This window comes from Macadamia integrifolia, chromosome 14 (assembly GCF_013358625.1).
Source record: "Macadamia integrifolia cultivar HAES 741 chromosome 14, SCU_Mint_v3, whole genome shotgun sequence".
In the NCBI taxonomy this organism is placed as follows: Eukaryota; Viridiplantae; Streptophyta; class Magnoliopsida; order Proteales; family Proteaceae; genus Macadamia; species Macadamia integrifolia.
Genome location: NC_056570.1, coordinates 23,577,444 through 23,604,286, shown reverse-complemented (window position 1 = coordinate 23,604,286; position 26,843 = coordinate 23,577,444). Strand labels below are relative to the sequence as shown.

Here is a 26,843-nt window from a genome sequence, read left to right as displayed (position 1 = left end):
ATTGTGGCTTTTGATATTGAAACTCCGCCCATGCTGGTTCCTGTCTCGATGGTTTCCATTGGTGGCACCATGCCACACTCACAATCGGTTCCATCGAGTGCAGAGGTTGCGCCGTGCTAACTTCAAAACTTTCCATAAATACCCTCAATCCCATGCAGGTGGGCCAAACACTGCCTTACCCATACAACTTGGCCGATCTGTCTGCATCATTGGCCTCCTTTTACAACTTGGAAGATCCTTTTTGGGAAAACTAACATTCTTGCCTCTTTTGCGCCTGCCATGGTCCCCCCTTCGATCCCATATTACCAACCCCGGTTGGACAGTTGGTACCCTTGGCCGATAGCATCGGGCTACCCCACAATGCTGCCTTGCCACCTCTTGCCACAGGTTTCCCATCAATTGTGACTGATGCCACCTGCCCTACCACCCTTCAAAGCCTTTTGAAACCGACACCTGACCATACTTCCCCTAGCAATGTGACCATACAATATGTCTTCCCTCCACTGCAACCACCAGTGCAACCAACCCCTACAGGAGAGGGGCCATCGAGGCTTAGGCCCTGTAAGAGACAACGGTTGGAACTACAAGACACATCTACCTTCTGCAGCATATGTGACCTAATAGCCGAAACTGATGACCCTTCAAACACCATTGACCTTCTTGTGGAGAGATTCAAAGGGAGGGCTGTTTCAGGCGATGGTGGCAAAAGGAACAATGAACCTGAACATTATGGACAAATCAATGATGAGGACTTGCCTTAGGGGAGAGAGCCAGATGATTCCACGAAGAACCGGGAAACTCTAATTCATATTTTCCATCCATTCTCAATTTATTTATCTTGTTTCTTCTGTGTTTATCTAAGCCTGGTGCTGTCTTGGTATAACTTTGAGAAGAAATATTGGAAGAGAATTCTTCCCAAGGTATATTTTGATTCCAACTGCTTGGTTGTCCAATATCCCTGCTACTGTTGACTTGTGCATGTGTGTTATGCTAATTTTTCTTGCGGTTTTTCTATTAATAAAAGTGTCCATTGATCTTGTTGTAGGTAGTTTAGTGTCTAGTAAAATTTTTATCTAAAAAAAAAAAAAAAAAACAACAACAACAACAACTACCTGTGCATCCTTATTGTTTCTTAGATTTTGTTTTTTTTTATTTTCCACAATGCATGTGTTAAGTTTGAATGTTAAGAGGCCTAAACTTGGCTACTACTAGAGGATGTCTTCTTTCACATGTTAGATCTATGAACCCGGACATAATTTTCTATCTGAAACCAAAGTAACTGATCACAACACTTTCAAGTTGCACCCCTCCCTCAAGAACTATGACCACAAAGTATATAAATAGCACAGGGAAAAATGGATAGAAGGGAAGTTTATGGCTCCTGCTGAAACCAACCCTCTCCTTTAAATCTATTTTTTCAGGCACCTGTTTTTTCATAATTGTTTTGAATCGCACCCCAGATATGCCTTTTAGCTGGGCCATTGTTTTCCTATATTCTCCTTCCCATTCGAACCCTAAAACCAAGTTTTGGCCCAGTTTAAATGATCATCTCGATGCCATTAAGCTTCCCTTTGTCATTTTGGGGGACTTCAATGAAATCACTTCACAGGACCAAAAATTTTGGGGTAACCCATTCAAACCCACCACATCGGTAAATTTGTTAGAGAATCTCCTTTCCATTCATGACTTTCACATCATTAGGCCATAAGATAACCCTTATACCTGGTCAAACAAGCAAAAACCTCCAAATCTTATAAAAGAATGCCTTGACCAGGTGTATGCGAACCTTGATTGGATCCCTCTATGCCCAAACTCAACACTTTCTAAACTGGCATCAGTTGGTTCAGACCACAACCCGATAATTTTTCATACCTCTGGACCTACATCCAAATCTAAAAAGCTCTTCCATTATCAAGATGCGTAGATGGCCCCAGAATTTTTCTCCTTTTGCTCTGAAAAATGGAAAGCTCTTGAAAGTGATTCCCTCACTTGGAAGCTTGCCTTTTTAAGCAGGAATTTATCAAGGTGGAACTGGGATACCTTTAGACACATTGAAAATGTTAAATTTAATTATTTATCCCAGTTTCTTCTGTTGGAAAATATTGAATAGACCACCTGTCTCTCCGATTTTCTTCCCAAAATGGAGTGGATCTATAGTAAGGTAAGTTGGATTTTGGAAGCGGAGGAAAGATTCTAGCACCAGAAATCCAGCCACTTGTACATCACGAATAGGGACAGAAACACTAAGTACTATCATTCCATTTCCAAGGTAAATCTTCACAAGAGGAAAATTGACTTTATTTTTAATAATTGTGGGGAAAAACTATCATCACCTGGGGCTATTGCTTCGGAATTTGCATCTTTTCTCTCCCAGATATTCACCACCGCCAATCCTCTAAACCCATCTTTTATTAAATGCCTCTTTTCCCTTGTGGACACAGATCATACCTCCCTACTTTCTACACCCCCCACACATACAAAATCAGGAATATTGTCTTTCCCATCGGACCCTTTAAAGCTCCCGGCTTTGATGGATTAGGCTATATTTTTTTCAAAAGTGTTGGGACTTCCTGGGTGAAGACATCTGTAAATTCGTGGCTGATTTTTTCCATTCATCCATATTGCTAGCCCCAACTAATCACACACTCATCTATTTGATTCCAAAAAAGGACAATTCTCTCTTAGTGGATGAATTTAGACCGATTAGCCTCTGTAATGTTTCTTACAAGATCATTGCAAAACTTTTCGCAACAAGGCTCAAACCAATTCTGAACTGGGACATTTCCCCATACCAAGCTACTTTTATTCCCAAAAGATAAATCTCTGACAATATTATAATTGCTTAAGAAATCTTCCATTTCCTAAGGAGGAAAAAAGGCAAGGCAGGTTTTGTGGCAATTAAATTAGATATGGCGAAAGCCTATGATAAGGTCGAATGGGGATTTATCCTAGCCATATTCAAATTTTTGGGATTTGGAGAAAAATGGATTGATATGATTCGGAACATCATTAACACCACTTCATTTTCAATTAAAATCCATGGCTCAAGGTTCAATCACTTTACAGCCTCAAGAGGAATCCAGCAAGGATGCCCTCTCAGCCCATTTCTCTTTATGGTTGTTATTGAAGTCGTTTCTAGACCGTTGGCCATATACAGGGATCTCACTCAACCTCTTCAAAGGAATTAAAATCGCCAGGTATGCTCCCGAAATCACTCATCTGTTTTTTACTGATGATAGTTTTATATTCTGTAGAGCTAATCATGATAACTTGGTCACTATCAAATGTATTCTGGAGTTGTTCTTAGACCTTTATAGACTCACCATTAACTTTGAAAAAAGTGGCTTAGCATTTAGCTTCAACGTTGATGGCCCCACCAAAAATCAACTATGTAAGGCCATTGGAATAAAGGAAATGGACAATAACTCGATTTATCTAGGTACCAATCTGTTCCATCGAAAGGCTAAAACTCTCTCTTTTACCAAACTCTTAAAAAGAGTTAGAGGTAAACTCAGCCTATGGAAATCCAAAATGTTGTCCTCTGCTGGAAGAAGTGTTTTGCTTCAATCCACTCTGGCCTCAACACCCTCATATCTCATGAATTGCTTTACTTTTCCAAAAACCATTTGCAAGAAGTTGGATTCCATTTACCAACATTTTTGGAATGGAGACCAAAATAACAAGAATAAATGACATCTCATTGTGTGGAAAACAATTTGCCAACCCCAAGCTAGGGGTGGCCTCGGAATTAGAGACTCAGAAACTCATAATTTGACCCTCCCTAAGCTAGGATGGAGACTATTAACTAATGAAAATTGCTTATGGGCCAAGACTCTTAAGGCCAGGTACTTCCACAACAGATCTCTATTTGGTCCCAAAACCTTGAAGGCCTAAGCTAGGATGGAGACTATTAACTAATGAAAATTGCTTATGTGGATCCTTTTGCTGGAATAAAATTATTAGGATCATCCCTTGGCTAAAAAAGATCGTTATCAGAAAGATTGGTAATAGACTTAATACTTCCTTTTGGGATGATCCATGGGTCCAAAATGGAAATCTCGTTCTCGATCTGGTGAATTTTAAAAATACAAATCCATATATTACAACTGTTAATGACACCACAATCAATTTGCAGTGGAATACTAAACTATTAAATTCGATACTACCATCAGATGTCACTGAGATCATTGCTCAATTTCTATTTTCTCAACAAAGGGATCAGTGGTGGTGTTTGCTACTGAAAGAGGGGTCTTTTAAGACTAATATGGCCGCAAGATATATTAAGGACACTTCATTGACAAAATTTAATGGTTGTTCCCACAGGTGTATGTGCATCTCTCCATGTGCAAGGTGGTGGTGGTTTTTCTGGAAAACCAAGATCCACCCCAAATTTAAACTCTTCCTATGGAGAACCATTAATATCGGTTTACCCACCAAGGATATCATATCCAAATGGGTAGATATGGATCCCATTTGTGGATGCTGCCATAACAAGAGGGAGACCACTTTCCATGTCTTATTCGAGTGTGAATTTACAAAGCGGGGTTGGGCTGTTGGACCATTGGGCTTTAAACCGGATAATATCCCGGTTTCATATGTGAATAAAATGATAATGTACTGTTTCAACTCAGGCCTCATCCCCAAGAAAGACCAAACATGATTCTTTCATATCTTTATGTTTACCAGTTACTTTATTTGGAAACACAGGAATCAACATGTGTTCTATGATCAAAAATCGGATTTCAACCATTCAATCAAGCAGATTGAATTCTGAATCTCCTATGGGATGATCAATTTGGAAATCAAATCACAATCTGATTGGATGCAACCAAATGTTACTTTAACCCCACACACAGACACAAACACCATCATCATAATCAGTATCATGGATACTAGAGGGGGTATCAACATGGGCCTTATGTCTTATTTCACATGGAAAATGTCTATTAATGGAATCAAACTTTTGTATGATAGGAAAAGATGGTGAAGCGGAGGCTATAGGGTTGCTCTAAGGTTTAACCAAGGCAGGAGCATGGCAAGTGAAGATAGATCAGGCATGGAGCGATGCGAAGGAGATTGGATGGCTATTACAAAACAATCATAATCCTATGCTTAATTTATGATCTAGAACTCTGATATTAGTATGTATAGAATTAGATAACCACTCTACTCACCCTAACTTTTGCTCAACAACTAATGCTAAGTACATGGGGGACCTTAAAACTCTAGCCAAAGAGGCCCTTTTGAAGAAACAATATCAGTCGAATATGCTATGTAATAGTCCTAACTTTAGTTAATCTATCTTTGTCTGTTTGAAAAAAAAAAAAAAAAAACAAAAACAAAACCAAAAACTCCTTGGGGACTTCAAGTTTACATTACTGTTTCACTAAAAAAAAAAAAGGTTTACATTACTGTTTCAAAACTTGAACCGGATCTATTGAATCATCCTGGAGCTGATCGGGGCCAATTGTTTGCATATTTTTCGTTTTTATCGAGTCAAGGTGAATCTGAACAATTTCAACTAAGTTCCACAAATGTCCAATCGATTCTAGACAATAATAGGGCGATTCGATTTGAAATCAAATTGGAATCGGAAGAGACTCAGCTGATTTCAATCCAAAATTTTAAACCAGGATAGCCAGAAGTAATTTTGTTTTGGGAAAAGTCAAGAACCTCTGTTTTCAAACAGAGGAGGATCCAATTTGAAACTCATGCGGTGTAATTAGGCCGACTAGGGCTTAGTCTTTTAAGGCCCATGCCCAACCCCAGCCTAATGACCTTTCCCTTGGGGCTCAGGCCCTTGGCTTGAAGCTGACTTGGATGCCCTCAACCCAGACGTCTATCTAGAGATAACATGGTTTTAGGTATTGGATTTGGATCTGTTGTATCGGGCGATCATTATCAATATCGGTCAACATTGATACTGCACGATATAGACAGAGGATATAGTAAAATACCCTAAAGTATTGGTATCGTTGGTGATAAAACTTTCCGATCTGTCCAATACTTATCGATACCATCCCCAATTCAATCTAATACCAATACCAGATACCAATCCCCTGATCCCGATACCTAAACCATGAGAAATAGAATCTAGCCAAAAATTGCCCCTAGGAGAACGTTGGGTAGTAGTCTCAGGTCCATCCCTTGAGTGTCCTTGCCTTCTCACTTTCTGCTCTTCGATGTAGATTCCTTGGGGTCTGTCCCACTGTTAGTTAAAAAGGGAATGACAAAAAAACAGAAACGTATGGTACGGGTTTTAAACAGATAAAAATGATGAATGGTACGATAAAAAAAAGGGTTAAAAAAACAGAGAACGGCAAGCGGACGAAAACGAATGATACGAGTATTAAACATGTAGTTTTCAAAAAAACAAAACCAAAAAAGGGTAGTATACTCATGCAATTTGAGAGATTATTACCTGTATACATGCATCTAGTGTTCCAAAAGCACTGGGAGTCCCAAGATAAAATAGCCCAATGGGTTACAAGAAAATGAGATGTTGCTAGCTTTAGCTTCTCCTTACTCAATGGGTTATAAGAAGATGAGATTTTTTTCTTATAGATAGTATGGAAGTTAAAAACTAAAAACCAAGTACCATATTGTCTTCAATCTTCACTTTTACTAATAGGATTTTTTTTTAATTAATTTTTTTTAATAAAATTCCTATTTTACCCTTAAAAAATGGATACGCATTTAAAACGGCCATTTAAAACGCGTTTAAAATGGATTCTTTTGCCGTTTCTGTTTTTTCCCTTATTGTATAATAGCATATGGGAAAACACGTTTTAAACGGTAAAAAAACACGTTTTAACTAATAGTGGTCTGTCCTAGGGTGTTAGGGGCATGATTCAACTAGAGGCCTTGAACATTCATGTTTCTATTAAGAAATTGATATTGACCATGAACAAAAGAAAAAAAATAAAAACACAACACACACGCATTGCCACCCTTACCTATAATCTTCTTCATTCACATGCATATTTTTAGGGGGAATTTTCTCTATCTAAATTTTGACATGTGCTAGATTTTTATTTATACACATTTTTCTTAGTGAAGTGTACTCAAAGTTTGGAGTATACGCAAATGAAATTTGAATGGGTAGATTAAAAGGGTAAATTACAATTGAGGCACCTAACATTCGAAGAAACAACATTTAGGATACCTCAAGTTTGAAAACTATGTTTGGGATTCCTCATTAGTCCATTCTTAATTATCTAAGCTGGACATATTTTCAGCTTTATTGATGGCTAGTTCTCTCACGCTTATTCTGCAACGGTAGTACCCCACTCCACCCCCACCTACCCTGAGTCCTTGACCCTCCACAAGTGTCTCCCTCTTCCATTCCTCTTTTAGGTCTCTACCATGCATCTCCCCCTACCATGCACCCCTCCCCTTCCTACCAACTTGTCCCATGCCCACCCAACCGCCTTCCCCACCCCCTCTGCCCTACATGTGGTGTCTCTATTGAATTCAATTTATATATCCCCCAAGTGACATACGATACAAGTGTGTGAAGGAGAGCTGGCCAGCAAAAAGTGGAATGCCAATCATCTTATTAAGTAGTAGTAGGCTTATAAGAAGATCATGGTTAGGAGGTGTTGAGGTAGAGGAGCAGAAAGAAAGTACATGGTGAGGAAACCAAGCAGCAACAATGAGGCGTTGAGGTAGAGGAGCAGTTGAGGATCTCAAGTAAGATAAGGGAGCGCTTACACTCATGGTATTGAACTGATCCATCGAGCAACCCAAGTGCAACAAACCTAATTCTTCTTCTATTGTGTCAAGAGGAGTGGGGACGTGGGGAAGAGGAGAGGCTGGGGGTGGTAGTTGCAAATGAAGGGTAAGGTGGGGTTCGCAGAAGTGGGTTGAGTCATTAGTTGCAGGTCGAGGAGGTGTATGAGGGTTGCAAAGAGGGGGTGAGATGGGAGTTGGGAGTTGTAGAGGGCAATGGGGGCGGTAGTAGGGAAGGAGTGATGCGGAGGACGGAGATTGTGTGGGTGGAGAGGGGAATTCAAGAGAGAAACATGGGAGGAGAATAGTGAGGTGAGACTCAGGGAAGAGGAGGGAGTGGGGTGAGGGATACATAGAGGGACGAGGGGAGGGAGACTCAGGGGAGCGACAAGCGGAAGAGGAGTGGGGGTGGGGGCATAAGAAGAGGAAGGGTGCAATACGGATAGCATAAGGGGTTTCGGGCTAAAGTTACACGTTAAGGGATGGATGGGGTCCGCAAAGGATTGTGACCAATGTCTAAAATGAGGGAGGGGGGCTAATAGAGATGGGAGGGAAGGAGATGTGGGGGACAAGCTAGCAAGGAGAGGCATAGAAAAGAAAGATGCATGAGTAAAGGATTAGGAAAGGCCACAAGTGTGATATGTAGTGGAGGGGAGGGGGGCTGGAGGGGGTGGGATTGTATCCGAGAAAGAGATAACAACCAACCATGTGTAGAATTGGAAATGTATTTCAACAGAAAACCTTAAGAAATAACAACCAACCATGTGTAGAATTGAAAATATATTTCAACTGAAAAAAAAAAAAAACCTTATAATAAAGGAACCCTAACATTTTTGTTCAGATAATGTCCCACTTTCCCACCCCCCCAAATTTTTTTTTTTTTTGGCCAAATATTAGATACCTGGCTGTAATTTTCCCAAATTAAAATGTGATGATTCCTTAGAAGTAAAACTTGGAACCACCAAAACCTACCGCGTGACCAATTATGCTGCACTTTACCAAAAAGACCAATTATGCTGCAAGTGTTGAGTTTAGAAAGCAACATTAATCCTCAAAAATAGATACGAGAAAGCAATCACATGGACAACAGCAGATACCATCCATTCAAGCTGATATGTGGTCAAAATCCACCTCTTAAATGGGTCCCACCTCCAATGAACAGTAGTTATCATAATACAAGTGGCATTTACACATTTTTTGTTTTTGGAAAGGCATTTACACATTTACATCTCCCATCAAGTAGGTTTGAAAATTTAAAACTGCATGATAACTCTTCTTATTCTTAACGTATCCAAATTGAACGGTTATGTGAGTTGGTAGGGTTAAGATCTGATATGGTCGGTTTTGATGTAACATATAACTCCCAAGTGGGCCCACCCCTTGTGGACCCCACTTAATCTGTGGACCAGAATTAGCCTTTTTCTCTTATGTACCAACCTGGCAGAGAGAATAAATTGTAAGTACAGACAATCTCCTGTTTTTTTCTTCCATCGGCAGATTTGGGGTTTGTAGGTCCCACCATTATTGTAGTACAACACGATTAGCAAAGGAACTCTTGGGGGTGGGGTGGGGCCATCATTGACTCTGATAGACTCCGTTTTAAGACAAAGGTACAATTTCGTCTGAAAAGTTAGCCACGTGTCAAAATCCAGAGGACTGACCGTACAGAGTCTGTTCCCGCGTTGTGAAGCTCCTTCCCAAAAAGGTCACATTCTAAGTTTTGATGACCATTTTACCCCTGATATGACAGTTTATTTTACGAAATCACCATTACTCATTGCTCTGAGAGGTCGTCGCTTTCTTTGCCGCCTTTTCTCGCCCTCATAAAACGGGCGATGTTACTCTGTGTCTGTCACTCGGACTTCATTCTCTCTCTCTCTCTCTCTGCTTTGAAACCCTAGAAAATTAATCTTTACCAGAAGTACCGAAGCTGAAAAGCCTCCTGGTTCAGTGTTTCTTGCTGCATTTCTCGATTTGCAGAAGAATTGTAGGGTATATTCTTCTAATTCTTTCTGCATTTATTTGCATTTTACTGTTTCTATTTTCTTTGATTCATTTTTTATGAATACGGACATAAATTTTGTGTTTCTTTCTTGTTTGATGTTGTGTGCTTCGTTAGAGAGCTGTCTTTTACTTAATTTGAAGCTTGAACTGCTACATTGCCTGTAATTGGTTTGGTGAAAACTGCAGACTAGCTCAATTTCTGTTTCTTTTCTTCCTGCTTTTCTGTTGTTTTAAATGCTTGGGCTCATTCCTGCTGCAACGTTCTTCTTTGTTATTGGTTGGATTTACATTAGTCATCTGGAAATCCACCAGCCACCAGGTGATGTGTAAGGTGGTGAGCCCCAAATAGGGCAGCAAGTCTGATCAATACCAAGCATTGCAAAAGGTTTTGAAGTGCATACTTTTGGTCTGACGCTTTGAGATAGATTACATTCCCCTTCCACTATCTGATTTATGTCTCTTGCTCTGATAATTTCTCAAAAAGAGTAACCCAAGAGTAACCCAGTGCAGGAGGCTCCCCCTACTGCAGGGTCTGAGAGGGGTAAATGTACACAGCCTTGCTCCCTGCTTGGCAGGAGAGGCTGTTTCCAAGATACTCCTGTCGGATAAGGGTTAGTTGAGTTATGTTTAGACTTGTGGCTTCCCCATATGGTTTTTTACATTTTGACACCAAATCCCTTCACAGCAACTAGCGAGCATGCATACTCACATGTTTCATGGACAGAGGTAAAAGATCACCATTAAATGAAATTAGGGGTGCTAAGAAGCTTTTTGTTTTTTCTAACCAGTTCAACTAATAGATAGCGTCTTCCAAAATTTCAATTGCAATGTGATAGAATTTTCCTTGAGTTTCTATGTTTATTGGGAAATTCAAGTTCCATTTGTGGTAACAATAGTCTGAGTATGTAAAGCTCGCATATTGTCCTTGTTTCTGTGGACCCTAAGTCACTATTATCTTAGTACTAATTGGATCTGTTTGAGAATTTTACCCTCTCAATCCTTTAAGGGCTCTCATCTCAATAATTCTCTCCATCCTTCTGAGGCTCTCATATTGTTTTTCAAGTTTTACCTCCATATAGAACAGAAATAGCTGTGGTCGTGTTAATCATTTTTCTTTTCCTGTCATCATGTTACTGGATTTTGTTCTTGATTGCTTATTTCTATTTCTTTCTTAGGAGAACATGAGGTGTTTTACAAAGCATGTATGTTTGTTAATTGAGATGTACAAGCATGTATTGGAGCTGGTGTATATCTGGCACTGTTACAGTTCATCCTCTGTAAAGTTTATTGTCTGGTCTTGCCATAATAAGCCAATTATGAAGTTTAGTATGTGGTCTCTAAAATAGTTTTAAATAGCTATCAAATGCATCCTCATGACAAAGGTAAGCGTTATTTGTTGTCTTGGCCTGCTTGGGGAAACTTCATTCCAAAGTCCTGGTAGTGATTGTGGTATTTAATGTACTGTCTTCATGTACCTATTTTAGTTTTTAGATTTTTGTTATTAATTATTTTTTAGGTAGTTCAGCAGAACCTGGGTGGTTATTAGCCATATCATCCTTCACTCTTTTTTAAATATATGATAGCATGGTAAATGTTTATTTGTACTTTCAGGATATCTTGTCATATAGTTATGATGGATGGGGATCTCTGGGGTCCGTCATACACACAAGGTTTCTCCATTCATTTTGATATTTTAATTGGAAATTCTGTCCTCTCCCTCCTTCTCTACGAGCATGTTTTATTTTGAAAATATTTGTATCATCATTGCTTTTGCTTTTATTAATTAAAACATGACTCTTCAGATTCACCAGAAAACAGCTTTGGTATACAACAAAATGAATGGGAGTGTGACTTCTACTTCGGTTATGGTGCAGGTAATGGTGTTATCCTGCTGTTTCATATTCTTAGCCTTTGGCCCCCCCTCTACGAAACTTTAGCTATAGTATTGTTATTCTAACTAGCTTGTTATATTGTTTTCTGCTGAAGATGTGATAGAAGAAGATGCTCTAAATGAGAAATCTTGTGTAGAAGTACTAAGAAAATTGATATCAAAGGCAGATATTGAAATTGAAGCGCTTGAAGAAGATCTGGTAATTCTTCAAACCCAATTAGAGTGGGCTGAACAGAACAAATTAAAAGAGTGGTTTGAAATATGCTGTAACGGTCTGGAAGAAAAAACCAACTTTTTGGATCTTCTGATACGGAATTTGAAGAATGAAAATGTGCAAAATGAGTGTGATAATGATATTCAGTCACTGATGCATGGGGAGCCTCCCGGGAGAATTTCTGAAATGTTGAAGGCTTTACTCAGAACTCACTGCCAAAGTAAATCTGAACAGGTTTGCTGTTGGTGCTTTCACAGTTTTTATTTCTCAAAATTTAAATATTTCTCATTATAACTCACTCCATTTTGCAATCTGTTGTCCTGTTATTCTATTGAGAAGGGATTTCTTGATTGCATTTTTACAGAATCAACACTGAAGCTGTCCAGAAATTTGCATAAGAAAATGTTAGGCTTATTTTTTTTTCCTTCACAATATTCTGCTTGGAATTTTAATCACCTTTACAGTTGCTTTGTGATGTTGTTGGTCGGGAGCTTTCTTTTATTTACTTATAACCAGAATTTGATACACTGAAAAAAGGGGAAAGATTGGATTGGGCTATAGACTTCTTTAATATATTGCTTGAGCCTAGTTCTCGAAAAGCATGATCACTGTATATTGAGTGACAGATGTACTTTTTCCTTTGCGTTGAGATGAAGAAGGAAGGCAGCTACTTCTCTTTTATCCAGTAAAAAACGTATGGTTGTAAACATTCCTTTAGTGTTTTAAGAGGAATTGCTCCATTTGTGACATGATCAAACATAAAATGGTTCATGTCTATACAAGGTGATTGATGTCATATATATAATAATGGAGTTTACATGAGACATTTGTTGGGTGGCTATTATGGGAGGTTACGGGGAGTCACAATATGTAGGTGATCACATATTCCAATTGAGATATTGATATTTTAAATGAGGGTGGCTTTGGGACATGGAAGATTTTGTAATGTGGTAATTTCCTCTTGTATGAGATAGTTTTCCACCCTTGAAAGTATGGTGTTTCTAAGGAGATTGTTAAGTGATATGTTTATGTAACCAAATATTTTCATACTATGAAGGTGCCAGCTAGTGCAGCCAGTAAAGACCATGGCCTGTTGTCGCCATGTCTTGGGTTCAAATCTTGCCTTTATCTTGGGGGTTGGGGTTGGGGTTGGCGTTAGGGTTGGGGTTGAGGTCGGGGGTGCTAAGGGTGGGATGTTAAAGCTGTCAGCAATAAAAGGATGATTTGTGGTTAACTTTGTTCAATTAATTTCAGTTTTCATGAACACTATGCAAATGATTTAAAAATATGATTGTGCCTAATGTGGCTCACTGGACTTTCCACTTTAGAGTTTATCATTAGGGGGTAGGGGTAAGACCGTTCATGCGTGTATGCTGGTGATGCCATATTGTTCTTATGATATGGTGGAAATGTTAAGTACTAAACGTTCCAGTTGTTGGAGTTGGGGAGCTATTTTTGTGTTGGCATCAATTTAGTGAATATTTGAGAGAGAGAGAGGGGGGAAGCTTTAGATAAGGCATTTCTCCAGTTATTTTCTGCCTGACAACCTTTTTTCTTTTTGTTAATCAAAATGAACAAGAGCTTTTTTAACCCAAAACCAGATATTAGTTGATGGGCATAAACAGATTCTCAAATGCTTCTTCTAATCTAATTTTTTTTTTCTGGGTTTTTAGTCTGAGAGAGAGAGAGAGAGAGAGAGTAAGGGTTTACATATTTGCTGGGCGGGTATATGGCTTGATTCACTTGTCTATATTCACATAGCTCTGCATGTGGATATTTCTTGTTTGAAAGTTGAAACTTACAATAAGAAAAAACTCTTGATGCCCACTTATCTATGTGTACATAATTGGTGTCAAAGGAAAAACTTTATGCTTGCTGTGAATACTTCTGTACCCCCCTTGTGGTGGCTTGGCTGTATGTGCTATGGTCTTCATCTATTGATTCTGAGACCCCTACAAGGGTTTTTCGTCTCATCAGAAATTAACTGTTATGTAGCTTCTGTACTCTCTAGGAATGGAAAGGTTGAGGGATCTAGTTGTAAATATTGAAGTGCAAAAGTTAATAGAATCTTCAATTTTTTTATCTGCTAGTTTCTGTTATCAGCTAGGGACTTGCAGAAATCATTTTTCTGTGTCAGTTTTGTTCAACATATAAGTTGTACCTGGTGATGGAACAGTATGAAATTCTTTGCTTCCCTTTGAAATCAGCTTGGAGGATGACACCTGGAGATGATGGGGTATGTCAAACAGTCAACCTCTTGGATTAGGTTTGGTCCCAAGCTTTTCCATTGTGAGTCATCTGTGGCTTGATTTGCTTCTCTGAACTCATGAAGATGGTACCTGGAAATTATGGGTTTGTCAATCAGTCAACCTCTTGGGTTAGGTTCAGTCCCATGCTCTTCCATTGTGAGTCATCTGTGCCTTGACTTGCTTCTCTGAACCTATGAAGCACTCTGTATGGATGCTTTTACTTGATATTTCGATTACCAAGAAAATCGGTTTTCCACCAACCTCCATGTGCTGATTTTGTGTCTGACAAAAATTATCTGGGCATCTATACGATCAGAAGAACCCTATGATGAGGGTCTTCACATTGGAGATTCTGTTCTATGGTATTGTGTGTTGGTAGTGAATGAGAGCATCAAGTGGTCCAAAAAGGTTTATCACAACTGTCCAGCACAGTTGGTGATCTGTGGTGTGCAAAAATCCCATGCTCACTAGGAGGTCTCGAGTTCGAGTCTCCTGGCTATCACCTACTTCCCTCCCTACCTATTAAAAAAAAAATGTTACTGGATAGAGATGCCTCAGAACTTCAGTTATCAGAAATTAGTTGCCTCTTCAACTTTTATTGTTATCTCCTAATTTACCTTTTATTAAGTAGGTACCTGCATATACCTACTTTATCCTTGCTTTTGTTCACTTAAGTTGGAATATATGATAGTACAAAATTGTAGACGCAGGGATTCTCAATAAATAAAAAGCGTTTTCATTTTCCTTTTGCCTTCTGTAATGAACAGACTGAAGATATTGCCAGCAAATATGCTTTCAGTCATGGAACTGGCGAATCCAGTGACAGGGAAAGTTTAAGCAACTTTGAATCAGGAAGTAGCATAACAGATGAAATTGTAGAACTCAGTGTCACTCATGCAGACATCAGTTTAGACTCGTCTATCATTGCCAAAGATTTCAGATCAGATGCTTTAAGCCATGCAATGAGAAAATTTGACGATGAGGAAAGCTTGAGCTCCTTATGTTTGAAAAATATTACAATAGAGGAAGTCAAGGAATCCAATTTTCCTTGTGCCAAAGATTTCAGATCAGATGCTTTAAGCCATGCAATGAGAAAATTTGATGATGAGGAAAGCTTGAGCTCCTTAAGTTTGAAAAATATTACAATAGAGGAAGTCAAGGAATCCAATTTTCCATGTATCAACGTCAGCTTAAATTCATCCGTGAAGCCAGATGGGAAGTCAATGAATCATCCAGTCACAGTAACAGCTCAGGAAGCTGGTATTTTGGGCACTGATAATGCTCTTGCAGAATCACCTTCAGCTTTACTAGGTAATGAGGAATCCAATGTTCCTTTTATCAACATCGGCTTAAATTTATCAATGAAGCCAGATGGAAAGTCAATGAATTATCCAGTCACAGTTACAGCCCAGGAAGCTGGTATTTTGGGCACTGATAATGCTATTGCAGAATCACCTTCAGATTTATTAGGTAATGTAGCAAAAGATATAATTATGTCCGATACAATGGCAGTACAAGAATCCAGGATCTCTGCAACTGACAGCACTGTGAATGGAAATTCGCATTTGAAGTTGCAAGGGCAAATGACAAAAAATGAAATGCAGTTCCACACTGTGGATGGCCACGAACCATGTGTTCCTCCTATTGCAGATGTCATTTCAATTACATCCTCCAATTCAAGGGGAAAAGAAAGACAAAAACCTGGTTCAACTTGTAGGAATAATAGTGCCAACAACCAGAAGACAACTAAGAAAACAGTTCACCCAATCCCTTGTGGGCTCCAGGAACCTGGTGTTGAATCTAATGACAGTGAAACCAGCTTACATCCACCTTCAAAGGCACAAGTCAAGAAAAGGAAGATTATAAAGCGTTCAGACATTGCTGAAGTTAAAGAACCTAGTGAGACTCCTACAGCGTTTTCGCCATTGCAAGGAGTTACAATTGTGAGTACAAGCAAGGAAGACCTACAGCTCTCCAATTCTTGTGAGGGCCAAGGTCCTGGTGTTGTAGATGACAATAGTCATGATGAATTACTTCTACCTTCAAAGCCACCAATCATGCGAAAGAAGAGTACAAAAACTTCGGATGTAGCTAAGGTCAAGGAAACTAGTGAGACAGTGCAAGGGGATACAGTCAAGATTACAAGCAAGGAAGACTTACATCTGTCCAATTCTTCTGTGGTCCAAGAGCCTAGAATCGTCGGGAGCTTATGTCCGCGTTCAGAACTACAGGTGAAGAGGATAATGAGTTCAAATCAGCCATCCAGAGTTTCCAATGAACCTAGTGTTGCTGTGGGGAATTCAACATTGCAAGGGGATTCAGTCAATAGTACAAACAAGGAAAAGCTGCAGATCTCCAATTCTTCTGTGGCCCAAGAAACAAGAATTGTTGGTGACAATAATCATAACAGCTTATGTCTGCCTTCAGAGCCACAGGCTGAGAGATCAATGGGTACAGATCAGGCATCCAGGGACTCCAATGAACCTAGTGTTGCTCTCGGGAAATCAACATTGCAAGGGGATACAATTGAGATGAACAGTGAGAAAGGTCTGGAATTCTGCAAATCTTCTGTTTGCCAGGAATCCTGTGTTGCTCCTGACCATAATCATAGTGCAAATAAGCCAAGTGGAAAGAAAAGGAAAAGAGAAGGTCAGTTATCCAAGTCTTGTGGCCTTCTTGAATCTCATGAAGTTATAGGGTCATTGCCTACTGACCGTGGTGCTATTATGAAATTGACAATGAATGTTTTGAGGGCTCATGTGAAGCAAAGAGGCTTGAAAGGCTTATCTACCAAGAAGAAGTCTGACATTGTGGATAGATTACTACAAGGACCAGTTGAAGAGAAGGGAGAAGGCCCTACCGAAGTGCTGCCTAAGCAGGTTGACAAGGTCCTTGCTGAGTCTAAGGACGTCATGCCACCAGAGCTGGCCCAAGAAACTTCCACCTAGGACGAAGATGGATCATGAGTGACAGACTCTATTATAGTGTTATTGCTTAGGAATATCAATATAGTTCGCCGCTTTGTCAGATTTTAGCTGTTTTGGATACTCTCGAACTCGTATGGTAGTAGGTATGTTTCTATTGCTTTGTTCCTTTCACCTACGTGCTTTCTTTTCTTTCTTGTATATAACTTTTTAGCTGAAAGCAAGGAGAGTTCGGGAGTGGAATAAGCAGATGGATCTTTATGGGCTGTAAATTTGCAATGGGTTTCTGCAAAAGGTTTTCAATTTTGGTCCTTGGGACTTCTGATTGCTTGTACATGATAAGCTGCTGCTCTTGCAACAGGCAATATGATTTATGTGGTTTTATGATTGACTTTCACCATTTGCATCTTTAATTGTTCACCATGGTGTCATATCTTGGCATTATACTTATTAAGGATGACCATGTCAACATGATATAGAACTGATACATAAAAATATCTATATACAGAGTTGTATTGAGCCGACACAATACTGGTAGACTGCCAAAACATAGAAATCCCAGTTTTTTATTTTTGTTTTTATTATTATTTTTTTATGGTATAAAGGTTTGCATTCTTGCAATTCACAAGCATATCAATATTGCATATTCGAATTGTATTTAGCGTCTCTTCGATACGTCTTTTAAAACCAGTTTTCCAGTATGTTACATGATATTGATACTTTAACACATCGTCATTCATTAATGTTATACTTAATAGCTTAATGTTTGTTGGAAAATACTTGGATGAAAGCATTAGCAACCAAATTGTCGTGTAGAAGCAGCAAAGATCTCTGTCAGTAAACAGCCAAGGGAATGCTATCCGCAGGCACAGGTACATGCCACTGGCACACCCAATGGGAGGACATGTGCGAGCATCTTCAGTCTGTTCTTTCTTGTATCTGCTGTGTAGGTGTAGACTGTAGACATGCTAGTGGGTAGTATTTTTTCTTCCTCATTAATATTATTTTTTTTTGGGACCTGCTCTGATATTAGAGAGGGCTTCATAATACCTCATAGACCTTCTAGAGTTAAACATACATCATAGACCTTTTAGAGACATAGGTGAACACACCAATGAAGTGTAAAAGGCAACGAGGAGGTCATGTCAAGAGGGAGGGAGAGAGAGAGAGAGAGAGAGAGAGAGAGAGAGAGAGAGAGAGAGAGAGAGAGAGACGGGCTTAGAGACCTTTTCCCTTGTTTTTATTAATGATTTTGAAATGGAATATTCAGAGTTTTGGGCATGTCCTTGGCTTTTTATTAATCAATAGGAGGAAAAGATTGCAACTTAGAAGGGGGAAAGAGGCCACGCCTGACCATAAATTCTCTATGGCCATATATGGCTGTGCCCCTATTTACGAATGTTTTCAAGGACGTCCTTTCATGTATAGGAAAAAGTTTTCTGCTCTCTGTTTCATGAATGGCCGGTAGTCACCCACCTTTTCAGAAACGGGAGAGAGTTTTCCTTTCACAATGGGTAAAGAAACTCAATGGCCATAATGTCTGCCCTCCTATTTACAAATGGTCAATAGTACCTTACCTTTCGTATAGAGGAAAAAGTCTTTTTTATAGTGGGTGACGGATATCAATGGCGATAAATGTCTATGCTCCTATTTGGTCAATACTACCTCACCAATTGTTGTGTGATATCCTCTCAACATTTTTCAAAGGCCTCGGTCTCCCTTGACCGTGACTGAAGGAAAATCAGGTCGTTATATATACCAGCCTTTCAAATCCTTGACCATTAAGCAATTGGTACCAACTCTTCCAACAAAGCCTTCAGGATGGCTACTAACTGTCCAACATGATCATTTATAAGTCATTTGACACTTCTATAGAGAAGGCAATGTGGAGTATATGGATGCATGCCCTGAAGACTTGGTGGAAAATCCAATCATTGCATCTCTATTTTTCCATGTGGCATGTCAATTGGATAAATTTAAATAGTTAATTAGGAGACGGCAGTAGATATTATTTAGATGTCAAATTTGGGACCTAAGTCATTTGTTCAGGCGTTGCATTGCATTCATGGTTTCAAGTATCAGTCTCGTATTAATCTTATCGTATCAGTATCAGTTGAGACTGATCTCCAATCCTTGATCGATCCGGATTGGTTATCTGTATCGTTTCAGGGTAAAACAGTAAAAAAAATGTATTTTTTCTGAAAAGCAAGGGGCAAAAATGATCGATATGCACCGATCCTGTCTGATACCAATCTGGATTGAATCGGTATTGCCAGAGACCGATACCGAGAACTAAATCCATGATTTCGTTACTCCCATTCACTCTACATTCTCATCTTAATTTCTTGCTTAGTCACTTTACATATATGCATGACATTGTATTTCTTGACTCACAAGAATCCTCACAGCTTGGCTTTTACTTGGATCAACGCACTTGGATCATCACTACCCACATTGGTAGGCATTCTCTAATTTTGTAGACTCAACAACATTGTTTTTCTCTTAGAGAAATCTCGCTAATTCTCTCTCTCCTTTTTCTATTGGAAGAATGACACCACCTCTCTCTCTCTTTTCTTGTTGATCACTCCATCTACCTTACTAACTTTAACAACTAACCACTATTTTTCCACTTGTTTAAAAAAGAAGACTCTAAACTCCTCCACTTACTCTCTTTCTTCATTCATTGTAGAGAGAAACTACTAATTCTCTTTTTCCAATGGAAAAACTCATTAATTCTCTCTTTTTTTTTTTCGGGTAAAATTAATTCTCTCTCCCTGGAGGAAAGCCACAGAGGAAGAGGTCACTACGTCAACTCATTGGCACTTGAATTCTCATGCTTTTGAATTCAACTTGGTTCAATCACCCAAAATTCTTTACCTTATTCATTAACCCATTTAGAAAATGGAATCAATTTATCATCTGATCTAGAAAAAAAACCACTAAATCCAACAAGCTACTATATGGGATACAACTTTTCAATCAGTTGAGAATCCACTACGTCATAGACACAAAGGTGTACAATCATCACTGTGCCCTTACCTAAGACTGCACACCCCTATGTACATGTGCAAACACTTGCCGCTATATATAACAAGAGAGAGATGGAAGTGCAAATCTCTGCAGAGAGAATGCACATTGGTTCTGCAAGAGTCTGCACAGATTTCCTTGGAATTAGGGTAATTCTCTGACCAACGTTGTGATGCTCAGAACTCACAAGAACTCTCTGAAGTTGAGCGAAATGTGAAGTGCATAAGGGCTTTTTTGTTTTGTGGTTGCAGAATCACATATAGATTGGACTCTTCTACTACAGTCCATGTGGAAAGAAAGAGAGAAAAGAAGAAAAAGAAAGAAGGAAGAAGACACACACATACAGAGAAATCAATGAACAGAGTTCCATTTTAAGGTCTGTTTATCTGAACTTCCCGAATGGTTTACAAAATCATTCACAATGATCATGTATCTTCTATTCTTCTTCTGCTGCCCAAGAAAGATTCTTATCGTACGGTGTCCTCTGGGTTCTATTCTTTCAGGTCTTTTACCTACTTGTTGACTGGCCTTCAGAAGTGTATTAGACCCTGTGCAAAAGCTGTACTTGGATTGGAATCTAGAACCATGGCTGGAGAAGCTAGGGTCTACCCTTCCCATCTTTGTAGTAGAAGATTCCAATTGGATGGTTCTAGGATAGAGTTCATCAGTAAGTCTCAATACCCCAATCCTAAATCTCACTCGACTAGGGTCTATGTCCCAATACTCAATGTAACTCATAACCCTAAACAGTGGATATGTAGGCTGTCGTCCATAATCATTATATGGGCTGTGGCCCCTCCCATTTTCAGAACAGCGTCTACAAGTACAAAACTTCATGCATAGATTCTCACTGAAATGACTTATGAGGGTTACCACACAACAGAAGAGACCCTTAGCTAGGCTTGGCCTATATTGATCCTGAGACTGACCTATGCTCTGTGTCCACAAGAATTAACTTCCCTTCTCTCTCTGTACAAGATTGCTCAGTCCATCATGTGGTGGTGGAAGTGATAGCTAAGGTACTACAGGACCTGCAGGTTCCACCCTATAAGGAATTTCTGTAATCTTTAGCTGCAATCTATTTCTAGACCTAAGTTCAGTGGGGCCCAAAATGATACACCACGTGGCATATTTTTTTCTTTACTTTTGGACTAGCTTGGGAAAATGACTGGAGACCTGGGCCCTTCATCCACTTGGGTTTTCTCTTTTTGGCTTCAGTTTGGGTATTTTTCATTTATTCTTATTGTATCTGCTTCTGGGTTCAGGACTGTATCTTCTTAACTTGTTCAGAAAAGCATATAAAGCAAAGTATAGCACTTGCAGCACTGTAGGATTATCAGAATCAAATTGTGCTTTCTGAGCCACAACCAATCAAGAGGCTAGGACTAGGAAGGTAACACTGCCATTAATTAACAAAATGGCTTTACTGCTCAAGAATGTCTTCCAGAGGTTGGGAAATCATGGAGGGTGTCAGTTCATTCAAGGAAGTTAGGACTCCATCCAATCCTTAAGGTCTCTCTCTCTCTCTCTCTCTCCTCTGCTGGTTTTATATTCATCACTATGAGTTGATAAATGTTAAATCTACATCTCTGTTAGGAAAATCAGCCAGAAGAAATGTCTGAGTCGGAGAAACTACAGCAAATGTATGGGGAGAAATCATCAAAGATTCAAGAACTAAAGACAGAAATTGAGTTAGTGAAGCATCATTTGAAGAACTTAAAGGAGATTCCAGATGACTGTAAGGAGACCTTCAAAGCATTAAGAGAAATATATGACAGGTTGAGGAATGAGTACAATGCAATACTACTACCCAGAAAGAGGGAATCAGGAAAATAGAAAACAAACCCTGTTCAGGATCAGTAATTAAGACTCTGTTTATGTATAATTAATGGAACTTAGAAACCATTGTTTACACTGGAACTAGGTGACATTATCTCATGAGGTTAAATGTTCAGGGAGTTTGACAGGTTTTCTACATCTTACAACTCTTTTGGCAAGTTAAAGAGCAATATTTACTTACCCAACTTACTTTTAGGACTTCCTTGTTCTCCCACTCTACATATTAATGTAGAATGGAAGATGACATAAAGACATTTTCAAAATTAGATATCTCTAGGTGTCTTATGTTTGGTTGCAAGTGAAATTCAAAGGAAAAGGAGAAGAAAAACGAAGTGAAATGGTTTCAAACTTAAAGAAAGAAATTTTTGTAATCATTATTTGATGTGAATGTATAAACTAGTTAATTTTTTTTTAATAATATCTAGTAATAATATATTTTACTTGTAATTTTTATTTTACATCTTAATAACAAAAGATTTTGGATGCAAAATAAATTAAAATTTAATTATTAAGTATGGAATGATCTGGAGTATATATTTAAGGTATGAGAACTTCATTTTCTTTCCCTTTAGTTCATCTTGCAACCAAAGGGAGCTCCAGAAAGGTGAAGGTTTTGAGTTATTTGTACTGTGTTGTTTTAATTGCCACCAGAGGATGATTTTGGATTAGTAAAACTGTTATATAAGCGAAAATGTGAGATAACTAGACACATCATAATGACAAACTAGTTCAATTGATACTGTACTGTTGAAGGATGGTTGGAATTGATTCATATCTGGTTGCAGGTACCACTGGAAACAGAGTATAGCAAAGGCAAGGGTAGGACAGATTAAAGGAGAAAGAAGAAGAAATCGAAAAAGTGAGATGAAAGAGAGATTACCAGAGGAGAACCAAACAGATTTACACACCACAACTCTTGGTAGCACTGTTCAACAAACTTTATTCAATTTCCAAAATCCAACTAAATTGTTGGGTACAATCTGCTTTATATAAATTAAGCAAAACGAATCCATCAAAACCTATTCCTAATTTAAAAGTGAAACATAATTTGACTCTATCACTCTAAAACAGAAATAAAGATAAACTTTAACTCTTCTTCTCTGCTTCACCATCTTCAATGGGGCGATTGTCTTGCAGGTCTTTAATGGAGTACATGTAAGTAGACGAGGTTTCAATAATAAGGGATGAATTATATAGAATTTATATAAGTGTTAGTATTGTCTTTTCCTATTTCTAAATCTTTAACTTAACACCATCACTCAAAATGAGAGTGGATGTAATTTTTACAAAACATGATTCTCACATGTCATATATGATTTTTTTTTGAAATGATATTATTTATACATTCAAGAAAACCCTGGGAAATTGGTTTGGTGGATGGCATATCAAGAGAGGTTTCATAAATGACACACCTAATTCTACTACATGGTATGTCCACCGAGACTGAAGCTCTGGGGACAAACAGAAGTTCTACAAAAAGAATAAAACAGATGGCTAATTCCATAGATTTCCAAAACTAGTATTTACCACATAAGCCTTCCGCATGGCAAACTAAGTGTAATCTTCTTTTTTTTTCTGTTAACCAAGGTGTCGGGAAAGTGTAATCTTCTCACTTGCACTACGCAAGGTTGTAAACTGGTCCGATTTTGGGTAATGGGTCTAATTCCTAATCAGTTTTAGACATAAAAGGTAATTCCTTGTTCCCTTTCGTGTGAATTCCCCAGTGGTGAATTAACAACTTGTGGAGCCCTATCTATTCCATCTCTTGAGGTACAGCCAGTCCATGAACAGCCAACCATTGGACTGTAAAAATTTCGATAATTGGTTCCAATCTGAGATTCAAGACTGTTTATGTGAACATCATCTGCAGCCGCTGCTTGGGTGCAGTGAGCATTGGTGATTGGGAGTCCCTTGGGACGCTTACCCAGATGCTCTCAGCTGTCTGATATTCACCACACCTCACTGCTAGCTGTAGAGGATTTGGATTCAGACTGTTTAGTAATGGGTGGCACAGTTTTGGTTCCAAGAACTATTATGGTGTCCAAAATTCTAAAATTTTTTATGTAAGCATATAATATAGTATCCATTCCGAACTATACAAATAAATAATATTTATTCTCAAGCATACAAATAATCAAATATCCATCTAACCATAAGCATTCAAGTAGAAATAGGAACCAAAATACTTAACAAGAAAATCTTCATTTGCATACCAATAAATCAACAATTCCAAAAATCCACATCACCAGCACCAAATATATGATCAAATGCAAGTTTGAAATGGATCTTGGTGCGGTTCTAGTTCTAGCCTATGTCAATGTTCTAATGTTCTACAACTAGTGGGAATCCCATCCCAAAATCGACCCATCCAATTTATTAATCATTTCCAGATTTAGATCCAAATCCGGAACAATAACTTAATGGATGGGACAGTTCAGTTCTTGGTGGGTTGGTCCCGGTCCGGTTTCTAGTTTCGGTCATAAATTGGCATCCTTAGCACTAAGGTTTGCTCTAAGTATCACAATGGGTGTAAGTTTTGCCCTGATGCCTTGAACTCACCTTGAGCCTCAACAAGGCTTGCTCTAAGATTTTTTGACACTGAGGGTGGGTTAGGGTTGAAAAACATTGAGTCATTGACCCTGGGTCAAGGTGGGGCTGGGCTTGATTGAGGCCTAGACCCAGCCCAAACTGGTCTTGGTTTTAACCATGATATATATATAATATATTTTAAGGTTATTATTGTATCCTTTTATTTAAAACAATAAAATTTGAATAATTGATTTTTATGTTTAGATGTCCTAAAAATTTATTATTATGCTGTATTTCATAATTTTATTTGTGCTACTGATATATTATTTTTTAAATGTTTTTTAATATATGTGACACAAATCACAAAAATAGAGTCAATCAAGATCAGCCCAACCTTAACAAAAATCAGGACTAACCCGGCCCAATCAAAATCAATTAGGGCCGATAGTGAACTAATGTGAGATTAACTCTCGGTATTTATGAACACAGATTCAAGGGGAAAATCAATTGAACTCGAATCTGATGAATTCATTAACCTACCAACTATGGTTTGTACTCTATCACCACAAGTCCTAGGAAGAAGATGCAAGGAAGTTTGGGTAAAGAAAAAGTAAAAACTGGGGTTCTTGACTCCAGTGTCTGTGGATCCAAGACTGTTGACTTTATGGCCTTTGATTTTTGACCATTTAATTCTACTTTCCTAGCAACTCTTGTAAACTAGTTTTACTTCCAACTCCTTCCCAATCAACCAGTAAAAATCTTCATTTGCCTATAAATTATCTGAAACTAATGCATTCTCTGGCAATTCATATATCAAGTTATTCAAGTTTTCCTTCTTTTTTCATACCCTGTTCTTAGTTTTTTAATCATGAAAAGTTTTGAGGTTCTCTTGCTTATGTTCCTATGCATACAAACCACCATCTCTAGTGTTAGTAGTACAAACACAGCAGTGGTTTGTAGTAAGGCAGAGAAACAAGCCCTTCTCAGCTTTAAGAAGGGTCTTAAAGATCCAACAAATTGGCTCTCATCTTGGATTGGTGAAGACTGTTGCACATGGAAAGGAGTTAGTTGCAATAACAGAACAGGACATGTTGTCAAAGCAGGACCACCATTCTGTTCTGTTGGGGCCTCTGTACCAGTACTCACTGGATTAAACTGCATCTAAAATACAAGACATCGTACACCAACAATTCGGATTTCTAAGTTCCTTGGTTCCCTTAAGAGCATGAGATATCTTAACATCTCTAATGCTGGTTTTGGTGGAATAGTTCCTCATCAACTAGGGAATCTATCTAGTTTGCATTATCTTGATCTCAATACAAATTCTTTTCTTTAATCTTATGGTGGTACTGGATTACATGCTAATAGTTTGCTATGGCTTTTTCATCTTTCTTTTCTACAGTACCTTGACATGAGTGGAATTAATCTCAGTAACTCAACTGATTACCTACAGGTATTGAATAAGCTTCCTTCTTTAAGGGATTTATTCTTATCATCTTGTGAGCTTAATCCAATTCATGATCTTCCTGCTCAACTTGTTAACTTTTCATCACTCACCATCATTGACCTTTTGGAAAACAATTTCAATTCATTAGCTCCTGACTGGTTGTTCAGTATTCCGAGCCTCGTTTCGCTTGAATTGAGCTGGAATTCTTTTTATGGTCCAATACCTGTTGGTCTTCAGAACATGACTTCGCTGAAGATCCTAGACCTCTCAGAAAACAATTTTAATTCTACCATACCTGATTGGTTGTATAATTTGAGAAGTCTTGTAACCCTTGACATCTCTGATAACAATTTGAGAGGTTCAATTACAAGTGTGGTTGGTAACCTAACTTCAATTACAAGGCTCTATCTTTGGGGCAATGAGCTTGAAGGTGAGAGACCAGCAACATTGGGAAATCTTTGCAAGTTGCAGGAATTGTATCTTTTAGGTTCTTTGCCTAATCAATTGGGATATGGCAGCTCATAGGAAGATTGTCATCATTAAGAATATTATATCTTCCTGGTAATCAATTGAATGGATCTATTCCAGAAAGTTTTGGAAATCTTTCACAACTTGGGGAATTATACATCTCTCATAATTCCTTGGAAGGTGAGGTGTCTGAGGTTCACTTTGCCAATCTCACTAGATTGAAAGCATTCTATGCATCTTCAACTTCATTGATTTTGAAAGTTAGCTCTGATTGGATTCCTCCTTTCCAACTTCAAGACATACAAATGAGATCATGGCATGTAGGACCTCAGTTTCCAGGATGGCTTCAAACTCAGAAGAGCATCTCTTACCTAGATTTATCTTCCACGGGAATTTCTGATGAAATTCCAACTTGGTTTTGAAACTTATCTTCACAAATTTCATATTTGAATCTCTCCTACAATCAGATACATGGTGAACTCCCAAGAAAACTGAAAATTTATTATGATTACTCGATATT

The 26,843-nt window shown here is 38.5% G+C and overlaps 2 protein-coding genes and 1 long non-coding RNA gene across 4 annotated transcripts; all 3 read left to right on the top strand.

The window, feature by feature from the left end:
* The first annotated feature begins 9,575 nt into the window (after positions 1–9,575).
* On the top strand, positions 9,576–17,413 carry LOC122062090. Its single transcript, XM_042625734.1, has 5 exons — positions 9,576–9,723; positions 11,347–11,405; positions 11,538–11,609; positions 11,722–12,074; positions 14,857–17,413. Exons 2-5 carry the CDS (start codon positions 11,366–11,368, stop codon positions 17,035–17,037), a joined length of 2,646 nt encoding a protein of 881 aa, XP_042481668.1. The 5' UTR covers positions 9,576–9,723; positions 11,347–11,365; the 3' UTR covers positions 17,038–17,413.
* Positions 17,414–21,163: 3,750 nt separating this feature from the next.
* On the top strand, positions 21,164–22,980 carry LOC122061121. Of its 2 annotated transcripts, XR_006134562.1 has the most exons (3): positions 21,164–21,552; positions 21,637–21,778; positions 22,665–22,980. It is a non-coding gene; the product is annotated as an uncharacterized LOC122061121 (long non-coding RNA). The 2 variants fall into 2 exon arrangements; XR_006134561.1 differs by lacking the exon at positions 22,665–22,980 and having other exon boundaries at positions 21,637–22,017.
* A 2,296-nt stretch (positions 22,981–25,276) lies between these two features.
* LOC122060744 (receptor-like protein EIX2) lies at positions 25,277–26,745 on the top strand. Its single transcript, XM_042623847.1, has 3 exons — positions 25,277–25,546; positions 25,811–26,285; positions 26,444–26,745. The coding sequence occupies exons 1-3, from the start codon at positions 25,277–25,279 to the stop codon at positions 26,743–26,745; spliced, it is 1,047 nt and encodes a 348-aa protein (XP_042479781.1).
* Positions 26,746–26,843: the final 98 nt, after the last annotated feature.

Excerpts from the sequence above, each read along its gene's own strand:
- LOC122062090 (XM_042625734.1), top strand. The coding sequence starts at position 11,366 with ATGATGGATGGGGATCTCTGGGGTCCGTCATACACACAAG. Across the intron at positions 11,406-11,537 it reads GGGTCCGTCATACACACAAG|ATTCACCAGAAAACAGCTTT; the intron begins GTTTCTCCATTC and ends ATGACTCTTCAG. Across the intron at positions 11,610-11,721 it reads CTACTTCGGTTATGGTGCAG|ATGTGATAGAAGAAGATGCT; the intron begins GTAATGGTGTTA and ends TTTCTGCTGAAG.
- LOC122060744 (XM_042623847.1), top strand. The coding sequence starts at position 25,277 with ATGAAAAGTTTTGAGGTTCTCTTGCTTATGTTCCTATGCATACAAACC. Across the intron at positions 25,547-25,810 it reads CTGTTGGGGCCTCTGTACCA|TACCTTGACATGAGTGGAAT; the intron begins GTACTCACTGGA and ends TCTTTTCTACAG. Across the intron at positions 26,286-26,443 it reads TTGGGGCAATGAGCTTGAAG|AAAGTTTTGGAAATCTTTCA; the intron begins GTGAGAGACCAG and ends GATCTATTCCAG.